The sequence below is a fragment of the Patiria miniata genome, unplaced genomic scaffold (assembly GCF_015706575.1).
Source record: "Patiria miniata isolate m_02_andy unplaced genomic scaffold, ASM1570657v1 HiC_scaffold_8, whole genome shotgun sequence".
Taxonomy (NCBI): Eukaryota; Metazoa; Echinodermata; class Asteroidea; order Valvatida; family Asterinidae; genus Patiria; species Patiria miniata.
In genome coordinates, this window is record NW_024037075.1 from 12,115,113 (window position 1) to 12,134,524 (window position 19,412).

Below are 19,412 nucleotides of genomic sequence, written 5' to 3' on the forward strand. Positions count from 1 at the left end.
AGCCAGTACAGCTTTTTGTTGGTAAATGTAAGATATACAATGCACTGGTTTATACATGTACCATACCAGCTCTCGTGCTGTCTAAACTGTAAGAGACAGTTAAAACATATCAATCCTCTTTCTGCCATGCCTTACACAGGCTAGTCCCCAACAGATCATATTGCCAGCAAGCACTTTGACTAGTCAAATTCTATCAACAGCCAAAACCAAGTACATAAACTGGTAAGGTACAGCTGGCTTATCAATCACCTACTGTCAATGCAAAGCTGTATCAAGCTACGTAAACAGTCACGTACAGCCAGTCAATCCTGCTTTGTGTAGGCTGGGAGTGTTAAAAACTCACTTGATTGTCACAAATTTGTGACACGGTCTGGTACACCCGGACGCGCATGAGAGGCGACATCATAGCGGGCATTACAGAGGGTAAGCCATGCGCATGCTTTTAGGCCCACATACACGGACGATATTTGGTCTGACCCGCTTTATGTTTCAAAATTGCCATTCATGTTGACCTAAACAAAATCTGGATTTCATCTTTAACATCTCTCTTTTTTACATAACGTTAGTATGGCACTAAAACATTAAAATCGAGACACCGCAAGAAAAGCCTCAAATTGTTGAACTCACTGATCCATCACTGCCCCTCGCCGCACAATGTCCCAGGCGCTCGCAACTTCCTCCTTTCCCCTCTCGTGGAAATCTGGCCCTCTTAACTGAATAATTATAGTGCTCCTAGATCCTCCTCAAGCGAAAATGCTCTATATAACTAGTCAAATTCATGATGGGCGGCAGGCCCGTAGGAAGCTAAAATTTATTGGTCAGGCTCATCTCAGGGCAGGGATCTCGGTTGATGCGAGCGCGTAGCGCGAAGCCCTAACGGCGTGGGGACCGGGGCCCGCTTAAGGGTTCCGAAAAATTTTGGATTCCAGACGCTCTGTGGTGCGATCTGAGGCAGTTTCTGACCACTTTAACCTTTTTTTGAGCTATCATCATTTAATCATCATTTTCAAGTTTGGAGTCAATCATCTTTTTATATATATATATTTTTGCGTGAGAAATCCCATGTCGGCGTTAAAGCATGAGAATAACCTGAAATGTGTGAGTCTTACGCGCAATGTGTTAGAGTTGGCAGGCCTGCAGAGGCAGATCCAGGATTTGACCCAATCCCTCTCAAATGTAACCAAAAGCCACTCCCCCCCCCCAACACTATGCATGTATACAGGGAATTTTATTCTTCGTAATTTGTACAAGACACATTTTGGAGCACTGCACATCTGCAAGTTTAACCAGTATATATCACTTGATGAACTTTACATAAATCGTCAAAATTAATTCGTCACAATTTAGCCTATCGTAGTGAAAAGTTTTGGACATTTGCTCATCGCAAAACTTTTTTGGATCTAGATGCTCTGTAGTGCAATCTGAGGCATTTCCTGGCCACTTTCCCCTGACTTTTTGAATGAAATGTATTCGTGTTTTAGTGGGTGGGTCATCAAAGATGATAAATTACATCACAAGCATCACATCAAAACTGTAGCTTGACTCTCTTTCTAGATTTGTGCTCTTTAGCTTGATCCATGATTGTGTTTACAGGGAAAGGGCGTAATCCGTGTCGCCATGCACTACACGTTAAGTTAAATGGAATTTAACCATGAATTTTAGATTTCCTCAGACTTGTACTTGTGTTTTCTTTAAAAGAAGTGGTTTTAAATAGCAAGGAAGAACCGGTATTGTGCAAGCAAAATTCAGGGAATAATCCGTTGATACTAATATCTTGTTGGAAAATTCCAAAATCATTTCAAGAAAATTGCCGCCGTGAATCAGAGTTTATGAAGGGACGGAAAGTGGGATTTGCTATCAGCATCAACAGGGCCGTTCCTCATTATTTACCTTTTATGGGATGTGAATCAAATTGGAGGACGAGAGGCTCTGCGGGCTGATGTATTTTTTAGAAATTTAATTCACCGGTATGGATACCAGTGTACGTACATGATTGAACTGCCGAGCATATTTGTTAAGTATTTTTTTTTTCTAAAAAAAATACATCAGCTCGCAGAGTCTCTCATCCTCCAATTGATTCACATCCCATCAGGTAAAGAATGAGAACGGTCTTGTTGATAGCAAATCCCACTTTCCGTCCCTTCATAAACTCTGATTCACAGCGGTAATTACTTTCTTTGAATGATTTTGGAATTTTCCAACAAGATATTAACTTCAACGGATTATTCCCTGAATTTTGCTTGCACAAAACCGGTTCTTCCTTGCTATTTTCTCATTTAGAAAACCACTTCTTTTTAGGAAAACACAAGTACTAGTCTGAGGACAACTAAAATTCATGGTGGCGGCCAATCGCCATTCCGTTTAACTTAACATGTAGGCCTAGTGGCGACATGTATGATTACGCCCTTTCCCTTTAAACACAAACACAAAAACAAAACACAAAAACAACACAAGAAAAATTTGGGGGAGGGCAACGGGGGCCATGCCCCCCCCCCAAAAAAATGGAACCCAATTTTTTTTTCAGTGTCGTCGCAATCGAGGCAGGTACTTCATACACCACCATCTTTTCCTTTAAAAAAAATATGGTTAAAGTGGTCAGAAATTGCCTCAGATCGCACCACAGAGCATCTAGAAACCAAAAAAAAAAAAATCCACCCTTGGGGCCATGCAAGGCCTTGCATACATTAAAAACAAAGATATGCCTGTTATTATTGGTACGGCCATAGCCGTACCTGCCGTACCGCTTCCTACGGCCTTGATGGGCGGACCAGAGAGGTTACGGCCGGGGGTGGAGGGTGTGGGGCATGGGCGTCGCCAGGATTTTTTCTAGAGGGGGGCAAATTTTTTTTTGCCCAAAAATGCTTGTATTTCTCAACACATTCTCGATTTATCAGTTTTAGAGGGGGGCAGGAACATTTTGCCCCCCCCCCCAACTCATTAAATTTACACCACTTTGTCTTCGCGCCTCTTTTTCTTTTTCTTTTTTTCTTTTTTTTTTCTTCCTTTTTTTTGTTTTTTTTGTTGCTTTTCCAGGGGGGGGGGGAAGTGCCCCCCCTTGCCCCCCCCCTTGCGACGCCCATGGTGTGGGGTGTGCCGAAGGTAGGGCGGATTGAGGGTGGGGGGGGGGGGGGCAACGGGGCCACCAAAAAAAAGAAGAAAAAAAAGCGAACCCAAATTGTTTTTATTTATAGAAACGTCACAATAGTTTCCTACAAAAATACGGTTAAAGTGGTCAGAAATTGCCGAAGATTGCACAACAGACCATTATCTAGAATCCTTTTTTTTCGGGGCCCTTTTTTTAAGCGGGCCCCAAATCCCCACGCCGTGAATTTGTGGACCCTCTTTTTTGGGGGGTCCAGCTTTTTTGGCCTCCCCCCACCCTACTCCCAAATTGTGTTCTGGATCCGCCATTCACACACCGATGGAAGTGCCCCTTTTTCTGGATAAGTGCCCCTTTTCGTTCCGCCACCCCGATCTGAATTTATTCATATCATAATATAATTGCTAGAAAGAAAACAATGTTGGAACGACATTTAACCTGTTGATATGTACAGGCATGGAGGAGTATGACTGACTCAATTATTATCAACATAACTATCATTTTTTTTCTATAGAGAAACAAAACGTTATTCTTAGCTGGCCACTTTTGTACCTTGGTTTATTAGGCCAAAAAAAAGTCTCCGGTTTCTGGTATGGAGCTTGCCCCAAAAGTGGTGCGGCGACGCGGCTTTTTTTTTTTTTTAACCTGTTTTTTTTTTTTTTTTGGCTTCAAATGTCGGCTGATGACTGCAAATGGTGCCCGACTAAACTTAGTGCAAATATATGGGAGTCCAGAGAGGCCACATAAATCTTATTCTCGATCATAACCCCTTCTAAAAACACGTTAAAATTGTGCAGCAGCAGAATTCCAGTCAAACCAGTGAGTTTGGTGGTTTTGAAACATCATCTTGTATTGAAAAAAAAAACTTTTTCATTTTGCCGACGCGCATGGCTACGGCGACGCGCGCGCATACCAGAAACCGGAGACTTTTTTTTTTGGCCTTAACCTTGGGACCATGCATATGACGAAAGATCATGGCTCTCTATGATGATCTTTGACTTTGTGAATGGCAGGCTGTACATGTACATGTACATCATGCATGTATTGTACACTTGTATTTGTATAAGTCAAGTAGCAGTTGATGTTCATTGCATTGCAATACAATAAAGCTGTGAAACTCAAAATCGTGGCAGGCGCAGACTGGAAAGGATCGGCGGCCCTTGCTGTTCTTTATCTGTTGCACCGTACCGTCTGGTAAGAGTTACTAAGCATGGCCATGGAGGCCTGCATGAGCAACCGTTTCAATGCCGGTTCCCCGCCCCTTAATCGAAGGATTTAGGATTTACCTGATACTACTTACTACATGTACTAGCGAAGTACAATGTATAGCAACTTGTTGTGAGCTTTTGTAAATTCCTGATGAGCTTGTTTAATAAGCTGGAGTTACTCAGCTCAAGCTAGTAAGTTTATACTACTACTAGCATGACAAGGCTTACAAGTTACATGCCTACATAATGCACAGGTCTATCAATACCCGCATTAATGTGGCCAATTTACTGGACTGGGCTCCGTAAATAAAGGCCATCACTTCCACCATGTACAAAAACATGTCGAACTTTGTCAAATTTTGATTTTTGTAGTTTGTTTTTGCTTTAGAAGCATACTCACCCTCTTTATAGGCTAATCAGAAAGTGCTGCCTTTTTTTCAGATGTATAATTTGTGTGAAATTTCATGTTCAGTGAAATTTTGATACGCAAAAGTGTGCAAACGAATCTGGAAATTTCGCTAGTAGTAAGACTAGACATCTGAAAAAGGCAGCACTTTCTAATTCGCCGTTTTTTTGGTGTTTTTTTTTTTTTCAAGCTTGTATTGTACAGACAAGGTGGGTACTATTTTGCTTTTTTTGTGTCCTCATTATACGTTGGTGTCCTCCATAATTTGCCTTGGTGCCCTTTATCATTTGCCTTGGTGCAGTTTCCCCATTCTTTGGTGCTCCTTGGTACAAAAATTTGAGGAGGTGCGGCAATAGAGGGCGCTGTTGTAGCTTCCGTGTTAATTTGAAAAAAAAAGGTTTAAAATCGACGCGCGCGCTGACCAGAGACCGAGTATTTTTTTTTTTGGCCTAAATTTGAAAATCAAACTTTTACAAAGTTCGACATGTTTTTACACATGGTGGAAGTGTGGCATTTATTTACGGAGGTGCACATTGGCATTTGATACCCTGAGCTGAGTAGCATATACTTTGACAAACTAACTAAGACTAAGAATAAACACAAATTCCAAATTCCACTCGTGTTTATAAAGATTCATGATGGACGCTCACCGTCTTGAAGTTAAGCTCTTCACACCGTTTGTCACAGAGAAGGATGCAGCAGAGCTCGTCCTGCGGCTGTACTCCATCAAAGCCATCGAGGTGAAAGAGCTCGACAGCTACATGGATCGGGCTTTCGTGGTGAGGTCGGCCCCAGGCAAAGGGATCGACGGACAGACAGACTTCATTCTCAAAGTGTTGAATACAGACGAGACCACCGACCCTCCTGATACTGTCGCAGTGCAGATGAAGGTTTTGGACCACTTGAGGCAATTCCCGGAGTTGAAATGCCAAGTTCCCGTGCCAACCGTTGACGGCAAACTGCTGAGCTATGAGATGCTTCAAAATGACTCGATGAGTAGTAATGTGAAATTGTCTTTCTTTTTGTTAATGAAGTCATTTTAGAAGATATGTTAAGTAAATTGCCCAAACTTTAACATCCCTCATTTAAAAAAAAAGGGCCTGCTGATGACTCATTCTCTCTAAAGTCTTAAAAACGAGATCCTCGATATTGGTTAAAGAAGTAGAAAATGAGATCATTTTTTTTTAGCACAGTTAAACTATGCTGAAGATGAACTTTCCAAATATTCATTTAATTCCTTGTGGGGTGCCCTAAACAATCCTGTTTGGTCCAATCATCGAGTCGTAATTTCATGGTGTGATTTGTCCTTCTGATAACAGATGGCATTGTCACGAGTCGAAAGGGTTTGTCGGCCGTGCGTATGTTCGTTTATCTTCAAGGTCAGCCATTAGATGATGTGGCCCCTGTGCCATCGGAATTCTTCTATAAAATGGGTCAACACATCGGTGATTTGCAGCACGCTTTGCAGGTAGGCCTAAGGATGGTTTCACTTATCCAAATTTGGTAAGAACCCCATCCCTCATATCAAACCCCTTTCAAACCCAAAAATGTAATATGAGGCAGTTTGTTAAAACGTTCTCCCCTAGCCCCTCCCCCTCCCTCTGAGCCCACCCCCCTGGATTGAATCCCAGCCCCCTCCCCAGAAGCCCCTCCTTGAAGCCCCTTTCGTGACCTGAAAGCCTTCCTGACCTCTCCCCTGAATCCCATCTCCTCCCCTGAATTAAGCCAATTTTTGAAGCCCCTCCCATGACCATGAAGCCTCTCTGTACCTGAATCCCATCCCCCTCCACTGAAGCCCCTTCCTCGAAGCCCTCACATGACCCTGAAGCCCCTCCCTCTCCACTGAAGCCTATTCCACTCCTCTGAAGCCCCTCATACTCCTCTGAAGCCCCTCCCCCACTTGATTCCCCTTCCCCTTGAAATCCCTCCCCCTTGAAGTCACGCCCTCTCCCTTGAAGCCAATACCTCTCATTGAAGCCCATCCCATTCCCCTGAAGCCTCTTCCTTGAAGCCCCTCCCCCTTCATTGAAGCCCCTCCCCTTCCTGAAAGTCCGTCCCTTTTCCCTGAAGCCACTCCTCCCTTGAAGCCACCTCCCCATTGAATAATTCTCTACATCTTGGCACTTCACTTTTCTAGACCTATCCTGGTAATGTTGAGCCACTCAAGGAGAAAGCCAATGTTTGCTACTGGTTTTCTGAGAACATCCAACAGATCAAACATCACCTGCAGGTTGTCGAAGACCCCCTGCGAAGGGCTCTTGTGGAAGAAGTGATTGACGAAACCCTCGGAACTGTTACCCCGATACAGGAAGACCTAAGGAAAGGTACGTCATTAGCATTTCAGACAATAAGAAAAACCCACTTAGATTCAAAATAGAATTAATGATTAAACTAAAAACACGTTAGAAAAGGGGGAGGGGGCGGTTAAAAAAAACCCAGCACATTTCATGGGACCACCATCATTGTATAGGTGCATTTTGTTTTGATAAAAAGCTGTAATAATTTACAAAATATATTTGTAAGGGCATGTTTCTGGCAGATTTAGTCCAAAACTTTATTTAAAGGCAACTGTTATTTTTCTTTCAGGCATAGTTGTCTATGATTGCAGTCATTGGAATTTACTTGTCAGATCAGCCGATTCGGCAAACGGTACGAAACAAAGCGACAAGACCACCGCGGGCGATTTTGAGATCAGTGGCATTATCGACTTTGACACAATGGTACACACTGCGCTGGTCTACGAAATCGCGGTCTCGATGATGTACCTGATGCTGTGCAGCGATTCGCCGCTGGAATGTACCGCCCATCTGCTGGCGGGCTTCGAATCGCGCGCTCCGCTCTCACAAGACGAGCGCCACCTACTACGAGTTCTGATCGCCGGAAGATTTGTGTATTCATTGATATATGGTTTGGTGTTGCACAAGGCACAACCCCAAAATGCGTCTATTCTGAGTTCGCAGGTCAGAGGATGGGAATGTCTTGAGCTTCTCTGGAAAAAAAGTTCAGAAGACCTGATGAATTTGTGGGACAAAATAAAACGGTTGTATGAATAAAGAAGTGTGAAACATTTTGAATTAATACTGAAACCGGCCTGAAGAGATAATTATAGTTTTAAAAACCATCCTATGGAAACATGTATTGTGAGCCTTGTTATTACTTGGGTAAATATTGGTCAAGACCCCCATTGGTTTGTACACGGTATGCCAGGAGGTGAGGAAGAAAATTTTGACCATATGTGACCTCTTAAATAGTTAATTTGACTATTAAACCCTTTTATTATGCTACTTTATCTTTAATGTCAGAAATTTCAAATGTGAATCGATGCTGCAAATTTTTTTTAGTGGAGAACATGTTCAAAAATGGGCATTCAAATATGGTATTTAAACTGTCAATCTTTTTACAAAAATATTTTACATCAATCTGACGTTCTGTAAAGTATGTGTGTGTGTGAAGTTTTTACAGGCTGCACTTAACATGCTTAACATTTTCACTATTTTTGTATTGTAAAATATAACTTAAGCACAACATTTTTAAAGTTCAAACGAACAATTTATCTTAATTTTCGAGGATGTAACGTTTGATTAACCATTTATTATGTAATTAACAAAAATTGGAATTGTACCTTTGTGATCCGCAACTGTCGAAATAAACTGAAAATATGATTCGAAGGAGTTTTGTTCGTTTGTAGTTTTAGCAGACGACACTTTCAATGTTTACTGAATAGCGCCCTCATGCAACTCTCTGGTTGAATGCAGTTTTGGTGATGAACGTGTATATGGCGTAGAAAATAAGGGAGGAAAGTTTCTCGAGAAAGTCCAATGGCTGGCAAAGTTTAAATTCAGAAAGATTTGTTTTTTGTTTTTTATATAATTGTTAGAATAAAAGGAAAGATTCCCATATCTGGCCATCACTAATTTTTCCCTTCAGTGACCTATCAGCCATCAGAAAGTGATAATACAGTCCTAAAAAGTCAAAATTTATAGCAGGGGAAATATTTAATTATTTACACTTAAAAATTATCACACCAGTCTCATAGGGTTTGTGCACAGGGTGACCACTGCTAGTGATGGCCAGATATGGGAATCTTTCCTTTTATTCTAGCAATAAAAAAAATGATTAATATTAGCGGGGTGGGGCGGCAGTTGAATTTGTCATCAAGTACACGTTCGAAATATAAAAAGTCTCACAGGATGTCCGCCATTTTTAACTTCCACGTCCCCGCTGCACGAAAGCCGATACAGTATGGGACAGATTGATCTTTAATATCTTTGAAAATGGACGACGAAGAAAGAAAAAAGAAGTTGCAAGCTGGTCGTGAAAGGGTAAGGAATGTGTACATCGCGACAAAGTAGTCGATGTAAAGTTTTGTTGTGAGTTTGAATGATTCAAAAGTAAACACAACTTCGGACATGTCGGACAATTTCATTTTCAGGTTCAACGCGCCGCGCCGTGTATTCAAATGGTAATCCTTAGGACCCCGTTCCTATGTCATGTATGACACTATGTACATAAGGTTAAAAGACTCACCAAAACAGCTGACTAAGTGACACTCAAAAGTGACATTCTAATATTTCTTGACACATTTGAACAGTTGGCAATGACACCTTGAATATCAGTCACATCAGCAGGTTTAATTTTGTGAAAAGAGAGCAGGGCCGGCTTTGATTTATGAGGGAAAGGAAAGGGGTAAAAGACGAAGACAAACAGAAAAAAAGTCTAAAAAAGCAAATTGGCGAACTGCAAAAAAAGGTAGGAAAGTCAAACTGTCGGTAATCCTCAGGTTAAAAGACGGTACAACTTAGTCCGAGTAACTTGGACCTAGCTGGAGTTACCCAGCCCTGAGTTTTATCATTGGGTTGTCTATTAGGGCTGGAGCGCATTTTTCTCGTAACTTGTAGTATTTGCAAAAAAAATTTGGAAAATGTTCAATTTTGTCCCCGTTACACACTAATTGCAACTGCAACTCGCCCCAAACTTGCCTGGAATAACCATTACACAGGTCCTTGAAGTAAAAAACGATCCACGATGAAGATTCAGCCTACAATTGCAGTGAAAACAGGAGGAATAACCGCTAACTTGACAACCTTGCTGGATTGGCCAGGACCGCTATTGGTTTGTGCACAAAAAAAATTGTGTACAATGAATGGCGGTCGATTAACAGGCACAGAGAGCGATCGCTGTCAACTACTCGTTTTTGCCGGCTGCGCTGGCTGTTGGCGCATGACGTCACGCGGAAGCGTAACACCCGATGACTGTTTCATGCACTAGTATAAGGTTTACCACTCGCATCACAGCTTTGGTACAGGAACCGCAACCAATAGTGCATAAAACAGTCATCGGGTGTTACGCTTCCGCGTGACGTCATGCGCCAACAGCCAGCGCAGCCGGCAAAAACGAGTAGTTGACAGCGATCGCTCTCTGTGCCCGTTAATCGACCGCCATTCATTGTAAACAATTTTTTTTGTGCACAAACCAATAGCGGTCCTGGCCAATCCAGCAAGGTTGTCAAGTTAGCGGTTATTCCTCCTGTTTTCACTGCAATTGTAGGCTGAATCTTCATCGTGGATCGTTTTTTACTTCAAGGACCTGTGTAATGGTTATTCCAGGCAAGTTTGGGGCGAGTTGCAGTTGCAATTAGTGTGTAACGGGGACAAAATTGAACATTTTCCAAATTTTTTTTGCAAATACTACAAGTTACGAGAAAAATGCGCTCCAGCCCTAGTAATAGACAACCCAATGATAAAACTCAGGGCTGGGTAACTCCAGCTAACTTGGACCCAACTTATCGCCTATTTTAACATTTTGGACATGGTCTGGCGATAGTGGGGTCCAAGCTAATACCGCGACCTGGACAACATCATCCTGTCACTGTCCCAAACCAACATTTTCCAACAAAAAACATCAGATTTCACCTTCAAAACGGCCTCCAAATTACTAGATATGCCACCTGAAGTACAAGTAGACATCGATGATTAAGATGGTTGTACTTAAGTTTACTTACGATCCGGAAGAAAAGTGAAATTTTCCGTTCAATTCTGAAGACCCCCTCTGCCTAGGTTTTCGTTGTTGTGCTCACGTTCAAAACTGCATGATACGCTGTGTGTACGCGTTCCCAATTGGGTAATGGTGTCTGACCTCAACCTCATGCAAAGGTCGTGACGGCGCGCTTGCGCACAATGCACTGCATGCACGGCAGATTCCCCTGCGCCGCGCCGACGACTGTTTCCTGATGAAGAGTGCTGTGTAAGTTCGCGGTACGCCTAGGAGTCGCGCTGGCTAGCCAGGCGCATGGCTAGCCAGCGCGACTCCTAGGCGTACCGCGAACTTACACAGCACTCTACATCTTAATCATCGATGTCTACTTGTACTTCAGGTGGCATATCTAGTAATTTGGAGGCCGTTTTGAAGGTGAAATCTGATGTTTTTTGTTGGAAAATGTTGGTTTGGGACAGTGACAGAATGATGTTGTCCAGGTCGCGGTATTAGCTTGGACCCCACTATCGCCAGACCATGTCCAAAATGTTAAAAAAGGCGATAAGTTGGGTCCAAGTTACTCGGACTAGGTACAACTATAGAATGCAGGGCCACTTCACTCTACATCCACGCCTCCGTATGGCTGCGTGGAGGCGTGGAGCCGCAGTCGACCTACCTCCGAATCGTGGAGCCGCAGTCGATATCTCCGAGAATTGCGCCCTCTATCGGTGCGTGTTTCTGCGACTCTGCGACTCCAGGGCCCCGCGACTTCGCACCTCCGCGACTCCAGTGCCCCATCGCCCTCCTCCCTTCCTTTGCGAGCCCTTTTAAAATGGATATGGATGCTTCGTTCTCAAAAAAATACCGCCGAGAATTGCGCCCTCTATCGGTGCGTGTCTCTGCGACTCCGCGCCTCTGCGACTCCAGGGCCCCGCGACTCCACGACTCCGCGCTTCCGCGCTTCCGCGACTCCGCGACTCCAGTGCCCCCTCGCCCTCCTCCCTTCCTTTGCGAGCCCATTTAAAATGGATATGGATGCTTCGTTCTCAAAAAAAATACCGCCGAGAATTGCGCCCTCTATCGGCGCGTGTCTCTGCGACTCCGTGCCCCGGCCCGACACATTTACAAGCGCGCCCTCCCTTCCGATCCTTCATGAGAAGCTTAGAAGACAAGTGCATTCGCTGTACTTAGCACTTTTTGCAGGTTTGCATATTATTATATTGTCAATGTCAGCCTATTACTGCTATCCTCACATCGCCGACCTCGATCCACCACGCCTCCAAGCAGAATAAAAAAAAACTTTGCTCCGGCGTGGCCCTGCATTCTATAGTTGCTCCTAAAAGACTTACTAAAAAACCAGCTGACTAAATGACACTCAAAAGTGACATTCTGATTTTTTTGACACAATTGAACAGTTGGCAATGACCAGGCATGCAACTTTTCCTCGGATCAGCTGATTTCCTCTTTTTTTTACTTCCCATGTGTGCCATTGAAAATAGTAAAACACTGTACAAAGTCTCGGTAAAATTTGAATTTCCTCTTTTTTTGTGATTTCCCAGTTGCATGCCTGAATGACACTTTGAATATCAGCAGGTTAAATGTTGTAGAAAGAGGGCAGGGCTTTGATTTATCAGGGGTCAAAGGCGACGATGCAAACAGAAAAGATATTTACAAAGCAAGATGGCGAAATGCAAAAAAAGTAGGAAAGTCACATTTTCTTTGAAAGTGCTTTCAACATGTTCAAAATGACAAGTAATAAATATGAGTTTATCTGAAGAAAAAAGACTGCTTTAGCCTGCTAAAGTCACTTTGGTACTGGACAGTCATCTGCAAAAGTCAGTTTTTGGTTGTGTACAAAGGCTATTGAGAGTCGAGTGCATTTTGAGAGTATTTTCTAACAAAATTCGTCAGGATGCAACATTCTTTCCCACAGATTATTGAAAAATGGACAAATTTCCAGCCGTATACATGCAGCCTAGGTTGCCATCAGTAAATGTACGTTCGCATATCTGAGCCAGAAAGATGCCTAAATTTCTCAAAGAATTGGAGAATCGTAAGATTTCGTAATCCACCCGACATGCCAAAGAGGCAAAGCTGAGAGGTCATAGAATACATCCAAATTCCAGTACTTTCAAAATGCTGTAAACTCTTAACATAGAACCGTCTCTCAAGGGCTGACCTGACATTATGCGTTGCCCTTGGGCACAGCCTAGGCCAAGTTCGGGCAAGGACCATTAGTCGACTAGTGGTTGATTTTTGACGTACCTTACGCCTGCGCACTGATAGCAACATACGAACGTCTCTAGTCAAACGCTGGTCAAAATGTCATCGCAAAACTTCTGGATCCTGGCTCTCTGCTAGCGTTATGAATGCGCGCGGCCAATGGTTGCCAGCGAAGCAACCAACCCCAGTAGGCTGGTTCCAAATAGTCGACTAGCGTAGTCAACCACCGTTGACTAGACAGAGTTCGGGCAAACGTTAGTTAACCATTGGTCAACTATAGTCCTTGCGCGAACTTGGCCCTAGCAATATCAAGGCCACACTAGTGGGCCTGTAGTTATGTATTATATAAACTTACAGATGTCTTTTGAGGATTATGTTTAAAATTCTCTGCAAATCCCCCCTGCCTTGTTACAGTTGGCCAAGTTCCAAAAGAAAAAAGGGAGTCCTGATAAACGAAGGAAGAAGAAACCCAAGCCGACAGACCCACCCACATCGACCCTTGAGGGCGGAGCCAATGGGAATGGAGGGAGTGCAGCCGTGCAACCCACGGTCCACCTCAGCGACGACTCACTGGATGCAGCAGACTCCAGCGTGGCATCTAGCGACGTCTTGGGAACCCACTCCGATCTCATGTCCCCGATATCGTTTGAGGTAATTCTTCCTAACCTTCAATCTCACACAGTGCATGCAGTAAGGAATCACCGACCTCTGATGCATGTATAATCATTGGATGGTGCATCTTGATCACAGGCTGAAGTCACTGGGGTGCCATCTTGAGTGCCCTAGACATAAACAAACCCGTGCACCAAATCTTGCTAAAGCAGGCTGTACTGTTGCACTGAATGTACATAGGGGCGGCCATTGGAGGCCTAAAATGTGACTGGTGATTGGCTTCGCTTCTCTGTACATGTTGATAGGCGTGTAAGCTATCTTAGTCCTTAAATAGAGATCACAGGAAAGAATCCACACACAATGCATGTGTTCATATTATGCTAGATTTTCAGAACGTAAAGCTTTTCCTTCTTGAGGTTGTTTCGGCCGCCATAGTCTCAGACCACAAAACGCAACGGTTGTGGTAAATGGTACGCACGAACCACTGATGCGTCCTTCGCACGCCCTTGTTATAAGGTTAGAGAGCGCCCTCATCCTGTTTCACGCGGCGAGTCGGTAGACCCTTCAGCTTAAGTTGAAGGCAGCCCCTGACACGTAATAGCACTATCTATCTAAGCCAGACTTTTTATGAGTCATGTCAGTGCCTAGAGCGCAACTCGAGATTCATTTTTAGAGACTCAAGCAGCCAGAGCGCTCTTCGGACCGGAACCTTGACATGCTCTAAGCAAGACATTATGAGGGGCCAAGTAAAATGTCTGGACCGGATACTGAAAAACAAATTACCAAGATCAGACATTTTTTACTTACGAAGTAAAAAGTAGTTATGGACCAGTCAATCATGATTTCTGTTGCATGGCATTTCGGTCGGTGACCTGGGTTTTATACTCGGATGAAAGTTTGTTTGACAAGCTTATTTAGCCCTATAACATAGTTGCGTTTGTCCAGTATCTTGGAATTGCTATTTAAAGCAAGACAAGTATCGCTAATCAATAAATATCAGGTAAGATCCAGCCCAGTCCCTGTACTGCACAGGACATTTCTAAATGGTCACCATTTTTTTGCCAATGGCAAAGTCTCTGCTTAGCCGGCTTATGTTATTTATAGGCAGTGCTATGAAATAGGCCTTTTGAGGGCCAGCCATGCACGTACCACTTAATTCGGCCACCATTGCCGCAGACTGAAGATTACGAAATTGACTGAGGGTTGTTTTGGGATCGCAGCCAAGCGTTGGCACCGTTTCAACAGGGTGGGGTGGGGCGAGGGGAAGAGACAATGTTAACCGAATTTATTGCGGTCAGTTTTCATGGCGCTGCTGAACGGTTCGTAGAAAACTTGCACGCTTTAGTGTGTACATGTACACATGTCCATGTACTCTACGCGTAGTATGCTCTGAAATCTTGTGCAGGAACCAATGACACATCGTTCTTGAAATCTCAAAGAGCATGAACCCCCAAGTAAAGTTAGAGTGACTTCACTCTACGCCTTCCACTCCTGTAAGTGTAAAATCTTACATAATCGGGTGGATTTTGCGAGGATCATGGAGCTTTAGGGTCAATAAAAGCAGACAAGTGATGGTACATGCACCACCATTACAATAATACAGACGCGCTCATGTGCGGCATTTCCTATGACGCAGCATTTGACACGGCGATGACCTCCCGAGTCACAGACAAACGATGCCGAGGTCACGTGACAGGGATTTCCATTGAGTCATGTAATCCCTCCGCTGGTTGTCAGAAAACCTCAACTTTTTCCCTCGCCTGTCAAGACCGTTTTTTTTGCCATCTCGGCTGACATCTGACCACAAGTTGTGTTGCTGGCTCTCACTGTGGTCATGTTTCTGTTTGGGAGTTTTCCAAACTGTGGCTGTGTCTCCAGCTTTGCCTCTTGGCTTCAGCTTCACGAGTAGGCACTACACAGGGATTGAAGAGCCAGCGATGAAGCTGTAACTGCAGATGAAGCCGAGATTTCAAAGATGGCCATGGGTTCATTGGCATGACTTGTGTAGTACAATACTAGTTCCAATGTATGCAGCACCATGTGTCTACAAAACTCTTTGTTACAATTTAGGGGGACTTGTGTACATAACTACAGGTACGACATACGTAGAGCTACAGATGAGGAAATAGCGCCCTCTGTTGCTGTGCACACATCCGGAGTGGGTACTCAACAACATTAAACCAACCCAATATGCATACTGTACCAATCATGACCACAGCCCGCTAACAATCCAACACGGCTCATTTAGCAACTTCCTGTTGCCCCACATTCCCCAGGCAAACATTTGGTCTGGTTTCGGTCCCCCAGAGAGTTCACAACATTGTCCTTGGCACGAGTCAACACCAGACCAAGTCTAGACAACGAGAGAGAGAGAGTCGTGTGGGGGTTAAGGGAAGCGTGTAGGAAACACTGTTCCGTATGATCGGTTGCCAATCACTTTCCTGCCCCCATTGCCATCAATCATTCCCACCTTTCAGCAAATCATAATTCACTTGACGTCAATTTAAAACGTGATATTAGAATGTAGTATTAAAATTCCCAAGGCCCAGTTTGAATGGTGTAGATTACTGTTGACCGTCCCAAAGTGGGTGCAAAATTGATGTTCACAAAGTTGTGAACTTTTTTAGCGCGTGATTTTTAATTCACTTAGCACTAATTTTGCTTTTCTCAAAATGCTGTTTTCATTATTTGCTGCACACAACAATTGATGCATGAATGCTTTAGAGTTTTGCAGTGAGGAGTTCGAAACTGACCAGTCGCCATTTGTGAGTTAGCCACGCGAATTAACTTGGAACACTAGCTGCACATGTACTTGTATGTGCGATGCGCGGTACGCGCTACTGCTAGTGTACAACGGCGCATAACACATGCGCTCTCAATGCGTTCGCTGCACACACACGTGCGCATCCGAAGTTGACTTTTCTCACTGTGTACATGATGTATGGACCGCACGTCGAATCGCGCCCAGCGGAGTTACAGCCAAGCATGACGCATGCAGTGCATCTTGTTCATTTGCCAGGAGATTTTTCTCCGAAATATCCTTCCATAGGAGGTTACGTTAAGACAGCTAGTGGAGAGGCAAGTTATTTGTCTAATGTGTTGCGAGCAAGATAAGCACATGAAAACATGATATTGGGCCGAGCGGTTGCATTCAAATTTGACATGCGTTCGCGGATTGCCGACAAACAGCCCGGACGGACGCACATGCCGGTGGATCGCACGTGTTTGGAATTTGTTTGTGTCCAAGGTTTGCAATATCACGTGATAGTCAACAGACGCTGTGATTGGATAATGCTTGTGAACAGCGATAGGTCAATTGGGAGTGAGACATTTCCAAATGTCCGTCACTTGAATTTCATATTCATGGCTATTTTCCGTGATCTCTATTCATTGAACTTTTAGTGTCTTAGGTTTTGTTAAAAAATTAAATTCAAAGGTACTGCTAAATAACCTACATGTAGGTTACGCAAGAATCGATCGATTCGATTTCAACATATATAAATTGTCAGGTTACAACGCCCAAAATCTGCTGGTATTATAACAGAAAAAATTTGAAAGAATATATCCCGTACAATATTTTGCCGAATTTGAAATGCAGACGTTGCTGCCATCAGTTTAGAGTCTTAAAAGGAAATCAGTCATTGACCGAGCCTTCGTGACCCACCCTCCAGCTCTCAAAATGAAACAAGTTTAAAAAAAAAAACGCTTTTTAAATTTAAATTCTTAAAATCTCGTAAATGTAACCTCAAGCCATTGTGCGGGAAGTATCAATTTCATGCTCTGGTTTTTCATTCCCACCCCCGAGACCCATTCAATAACACGTCTCGTCCTCAGTTACAGCTCTTTGGAAGCCGCCACGAACGTAAAACACGTTCATGTACCAGGCACCGCGTATCCTCCCAACACGTCTTCCTGTCAAAAATCACAGTTTTGGAGCGTTACCCCCTGTCTCCCCCCTCTATGTCTAGACACCCCTGTGCCCTGAGGGTCTCCCGTTCACCTGTGTCCTACCCTTCCCAGGGTTCTGTCGCTTGAGTTATATTTAAGTCATCAGGGGGCTCTTTGCCTAATGAGATCTTTCGTTGACGTCCGTTTTGACATGTCTTTAAGAGCGTACCTTGTGTTTCCTCTCGGAGGTATCGGGGCAATCCGCATCCAAAACAATTCAGTTTGTGAGTTTTGGGATTTAAGCCTGGCTGTCTGGACTAACGTGACCCACCGTCCTCCTGGCTCCCCATCCCTGCTCCCCAGCCCTGCTGCCCCTCCCCGACCAATGGAATGACCTATCGTGGACATCCTTCTGTTCCAGGGTATCCCGGAAAACTGGTTAAACCATCTCAAAAGATGTTAACAATCAAACAGATTGATGTTGTAGAAGCATGCTGTCTTCATGGAATTACATCTAAGAAAAAGAGAATCAGCATCTTTTGTCTTTTTTTGGGGGGGGGGGGTATGACAATGAGCACGATTTGAAAAGGAAATTGTCTTTCCTTCTTAAACTGAATGAAGCCAGAGAAATCACCTGTCTTTGGATATTGTGAGATGTAGCTGGATTAGAATCAAATACGGGTATGCCCAAGATACATGTAGGACGTGCGAAATGTGCAAATAAATTGAAACAGGCTTCCCCCCCCCCTTGCAGCGTCAGTTGTTTGAACATCAGGAATTCGTCATTTCATATTATATTTTTACTATAGTCCCCTGTGCAATTTAACAAGTCTAAGAAATCACACGGAAATGTCCACCTTATACTGAGAAAACGGTGATTTCCATTAACTGGAAACCATGAACATACTCGGAGTTGGAGCATATGTTAAAAATTGCTGAGTCAAGCGATGGTTATATTTATACGAGCTGACCTACAACATGGTCTCTATCCCTGCACAGCAGATGTCCTGAAAATATGATATATTTTTTTTTGGCCAGGCCATATGAAAAATGTTTAGAATGTTTCCTTCAGACCGGGTCCCAATGCGGAGGGCAGCAGCCCCCACCCCAGTCCCAAGGGATGGCTTTTACGGTTAAGTCTGTCAAACAAGTCTGCCGAAGTCGAGCAGCGACTCTCCCTCCCCCCCCCCCCCCCCATCCTTCCCTGAGTGACTCGCTACGGCGTTTGCCAAGTCACCGATATTTGACGCTGGATGTGAAGGATCAGTCACTGTGTACACATGGCCGTGGTCGAGACCATTATTTTTCTTCAGTTCATTTTGTACACACTTGACAGGGATGGTGAGATCGCTGCAACACACGCGTGGTGCGCTAGCAGTCGCAAGTGCTAAGATAGCGTGACACGTGCGCCGATTTGCATAATGTGCATCACGATATAAACACAGCTGTTGGAATGTGCAGATACTTGCAGATCTACCCGGGGTTAGGAAATTGCTTCAAACATCTCGGATCGACTGCCAGTTTGATTTGTTGTGTGGGGTGTGATAAGTCATTGGTGTGTACATTTAGGAACTCTGTCAGTGTATTATATCATTGTGACTTCAGTCCACACTTTGGACACTGGAGTTATCTCTGTTGCAACTATTCTCTTGTATAAGCGGTCGGAGCTGTATCCTTTACTCGGTCAGTAAAACTGTGCCTCCATTCTACATACATATTGCTTGAAAAGACAACTTTGGGATTTTACTCTTCAGTCTTGCGTTTCAAAATCTTGTGCCAAAAAGTGTGACAAACATCTACAGAAAACACCCGAAGATCAACAGGTAGTCTTCATTTGAATGAAAATTAGAATGTAGTTATCGAAGGAGCCGTTTGTCTCAAATCTTGCCGAACATTTATAGTTCGATTGTGGAGATCGCAGACCTGAAAACAGCTTTGGTATTTTTGAGTGATCGTGCCTTCAGCTCAAACCAGAATTTCATGCTCCAAAGTGGATCGTCGT

The 19,412-nt window shown here is 43.8% G+C and overlaps 2 protein-coding genes across 9 annotated transcripts in view; both read left to right on the forward strand.

Annotated features, from left to right (window-relative positions):
• The first annotated feature begins 3,899 nt into the window (after positions 1 to 3,899).
• LOC119719353 (hydroxylysine kinase-like) lies at positions 3,900 to 8,382 on the forward strand. 4 transcript variants are annotated; one of them, XM_038188779.1, is made up of 5 exons: positions 3,900 to 3,919; positions 5,346 to 5,713; positions 6,034 to 6,182; positions 6,852 to 7,038; positions 7,301 to 8,382. In XM_038188779.1, exons 2-5 carry the CDS (start codon positions 5,350 to 5,352, stop codon positions 7,765 to 7,767), a joined length of 1,167 nt encoding a protein of 388 aa, XP_038044707.1. In that variant the 5' UTR covers positions 3,900 to 3,919; positions 5,346 to 5,349; the 3' UTR covers positions 7,768 to 8,382. The 4 variants fall into 4 exon arrangements, with proteins under 4 accessions (XP_038044707.1, XP_038044705.1, XP_038044704.1 ...); XM_038188777.1 differs by lacking the exon at positions 3,900 to 3,919 and adding an exon at positions 4,039 to 4,286 and having other exon boundaries at positions 5,343 to 5,713; XM_038188776.1 differs by lacking the exon at positions 3,900 to 3,919 and adding an exon at positions 4,040 to 4,294.
• A 507-nt stretch (positions 8,383 to 8,889) lies between these two features.
• Positions 8,890 to 19,412, forward strand: part of LOC119719076 (A-kinase anchor protein 9-like) — a 106,341-nt gene continuing 95,818 nt past the window's right edge. For all 5 annotated transcript variants that reach the window (XM_038188380.1, XM_038188381.1, XM_038188383.1 and 2 more), the window contains exons 1-2: positions 8,890 to 9,036; positions 13,325 to 13,561. In XM_038188380.1, coding sequence (XP_038044308.1) covers positions 8,989 to 9,036; positions 13,325 to 13,561 — 285 coding nt within the window. In that variant the 5' untranslated portion in view covers positions 8,890 to 8,988. The remainder of the gene's footprint in view (positions 9,037 to 13,324; positions 13,562 to 19,412) is intronic.

Excerpts from the sequence above, each read along its gene's own strand:
- LOC119719353 (XM_038188779.1), top strand. The coding sequence starts at position 5,350 with ATGATGGACGCTCACCGTCTTGAAGTTAAGCTCTTCACACCGTTTGTC. Across the intron at positions 5,714-6,033 it reads TCAAAATGACTCGATGAGTA|ATGGCATTGTCACGAGTCGA; the intron begins GTAATGTGAAAT and ends TTCTGATAACAG. Across the intron at positions 6,183-6,851 it reads ATTTGCAGCACGCTTTGCAG|ACCTATCCTGGTAATGTTGA; the intron begins GTAGGCCTAAGG and ends TCACTTTTCTAG.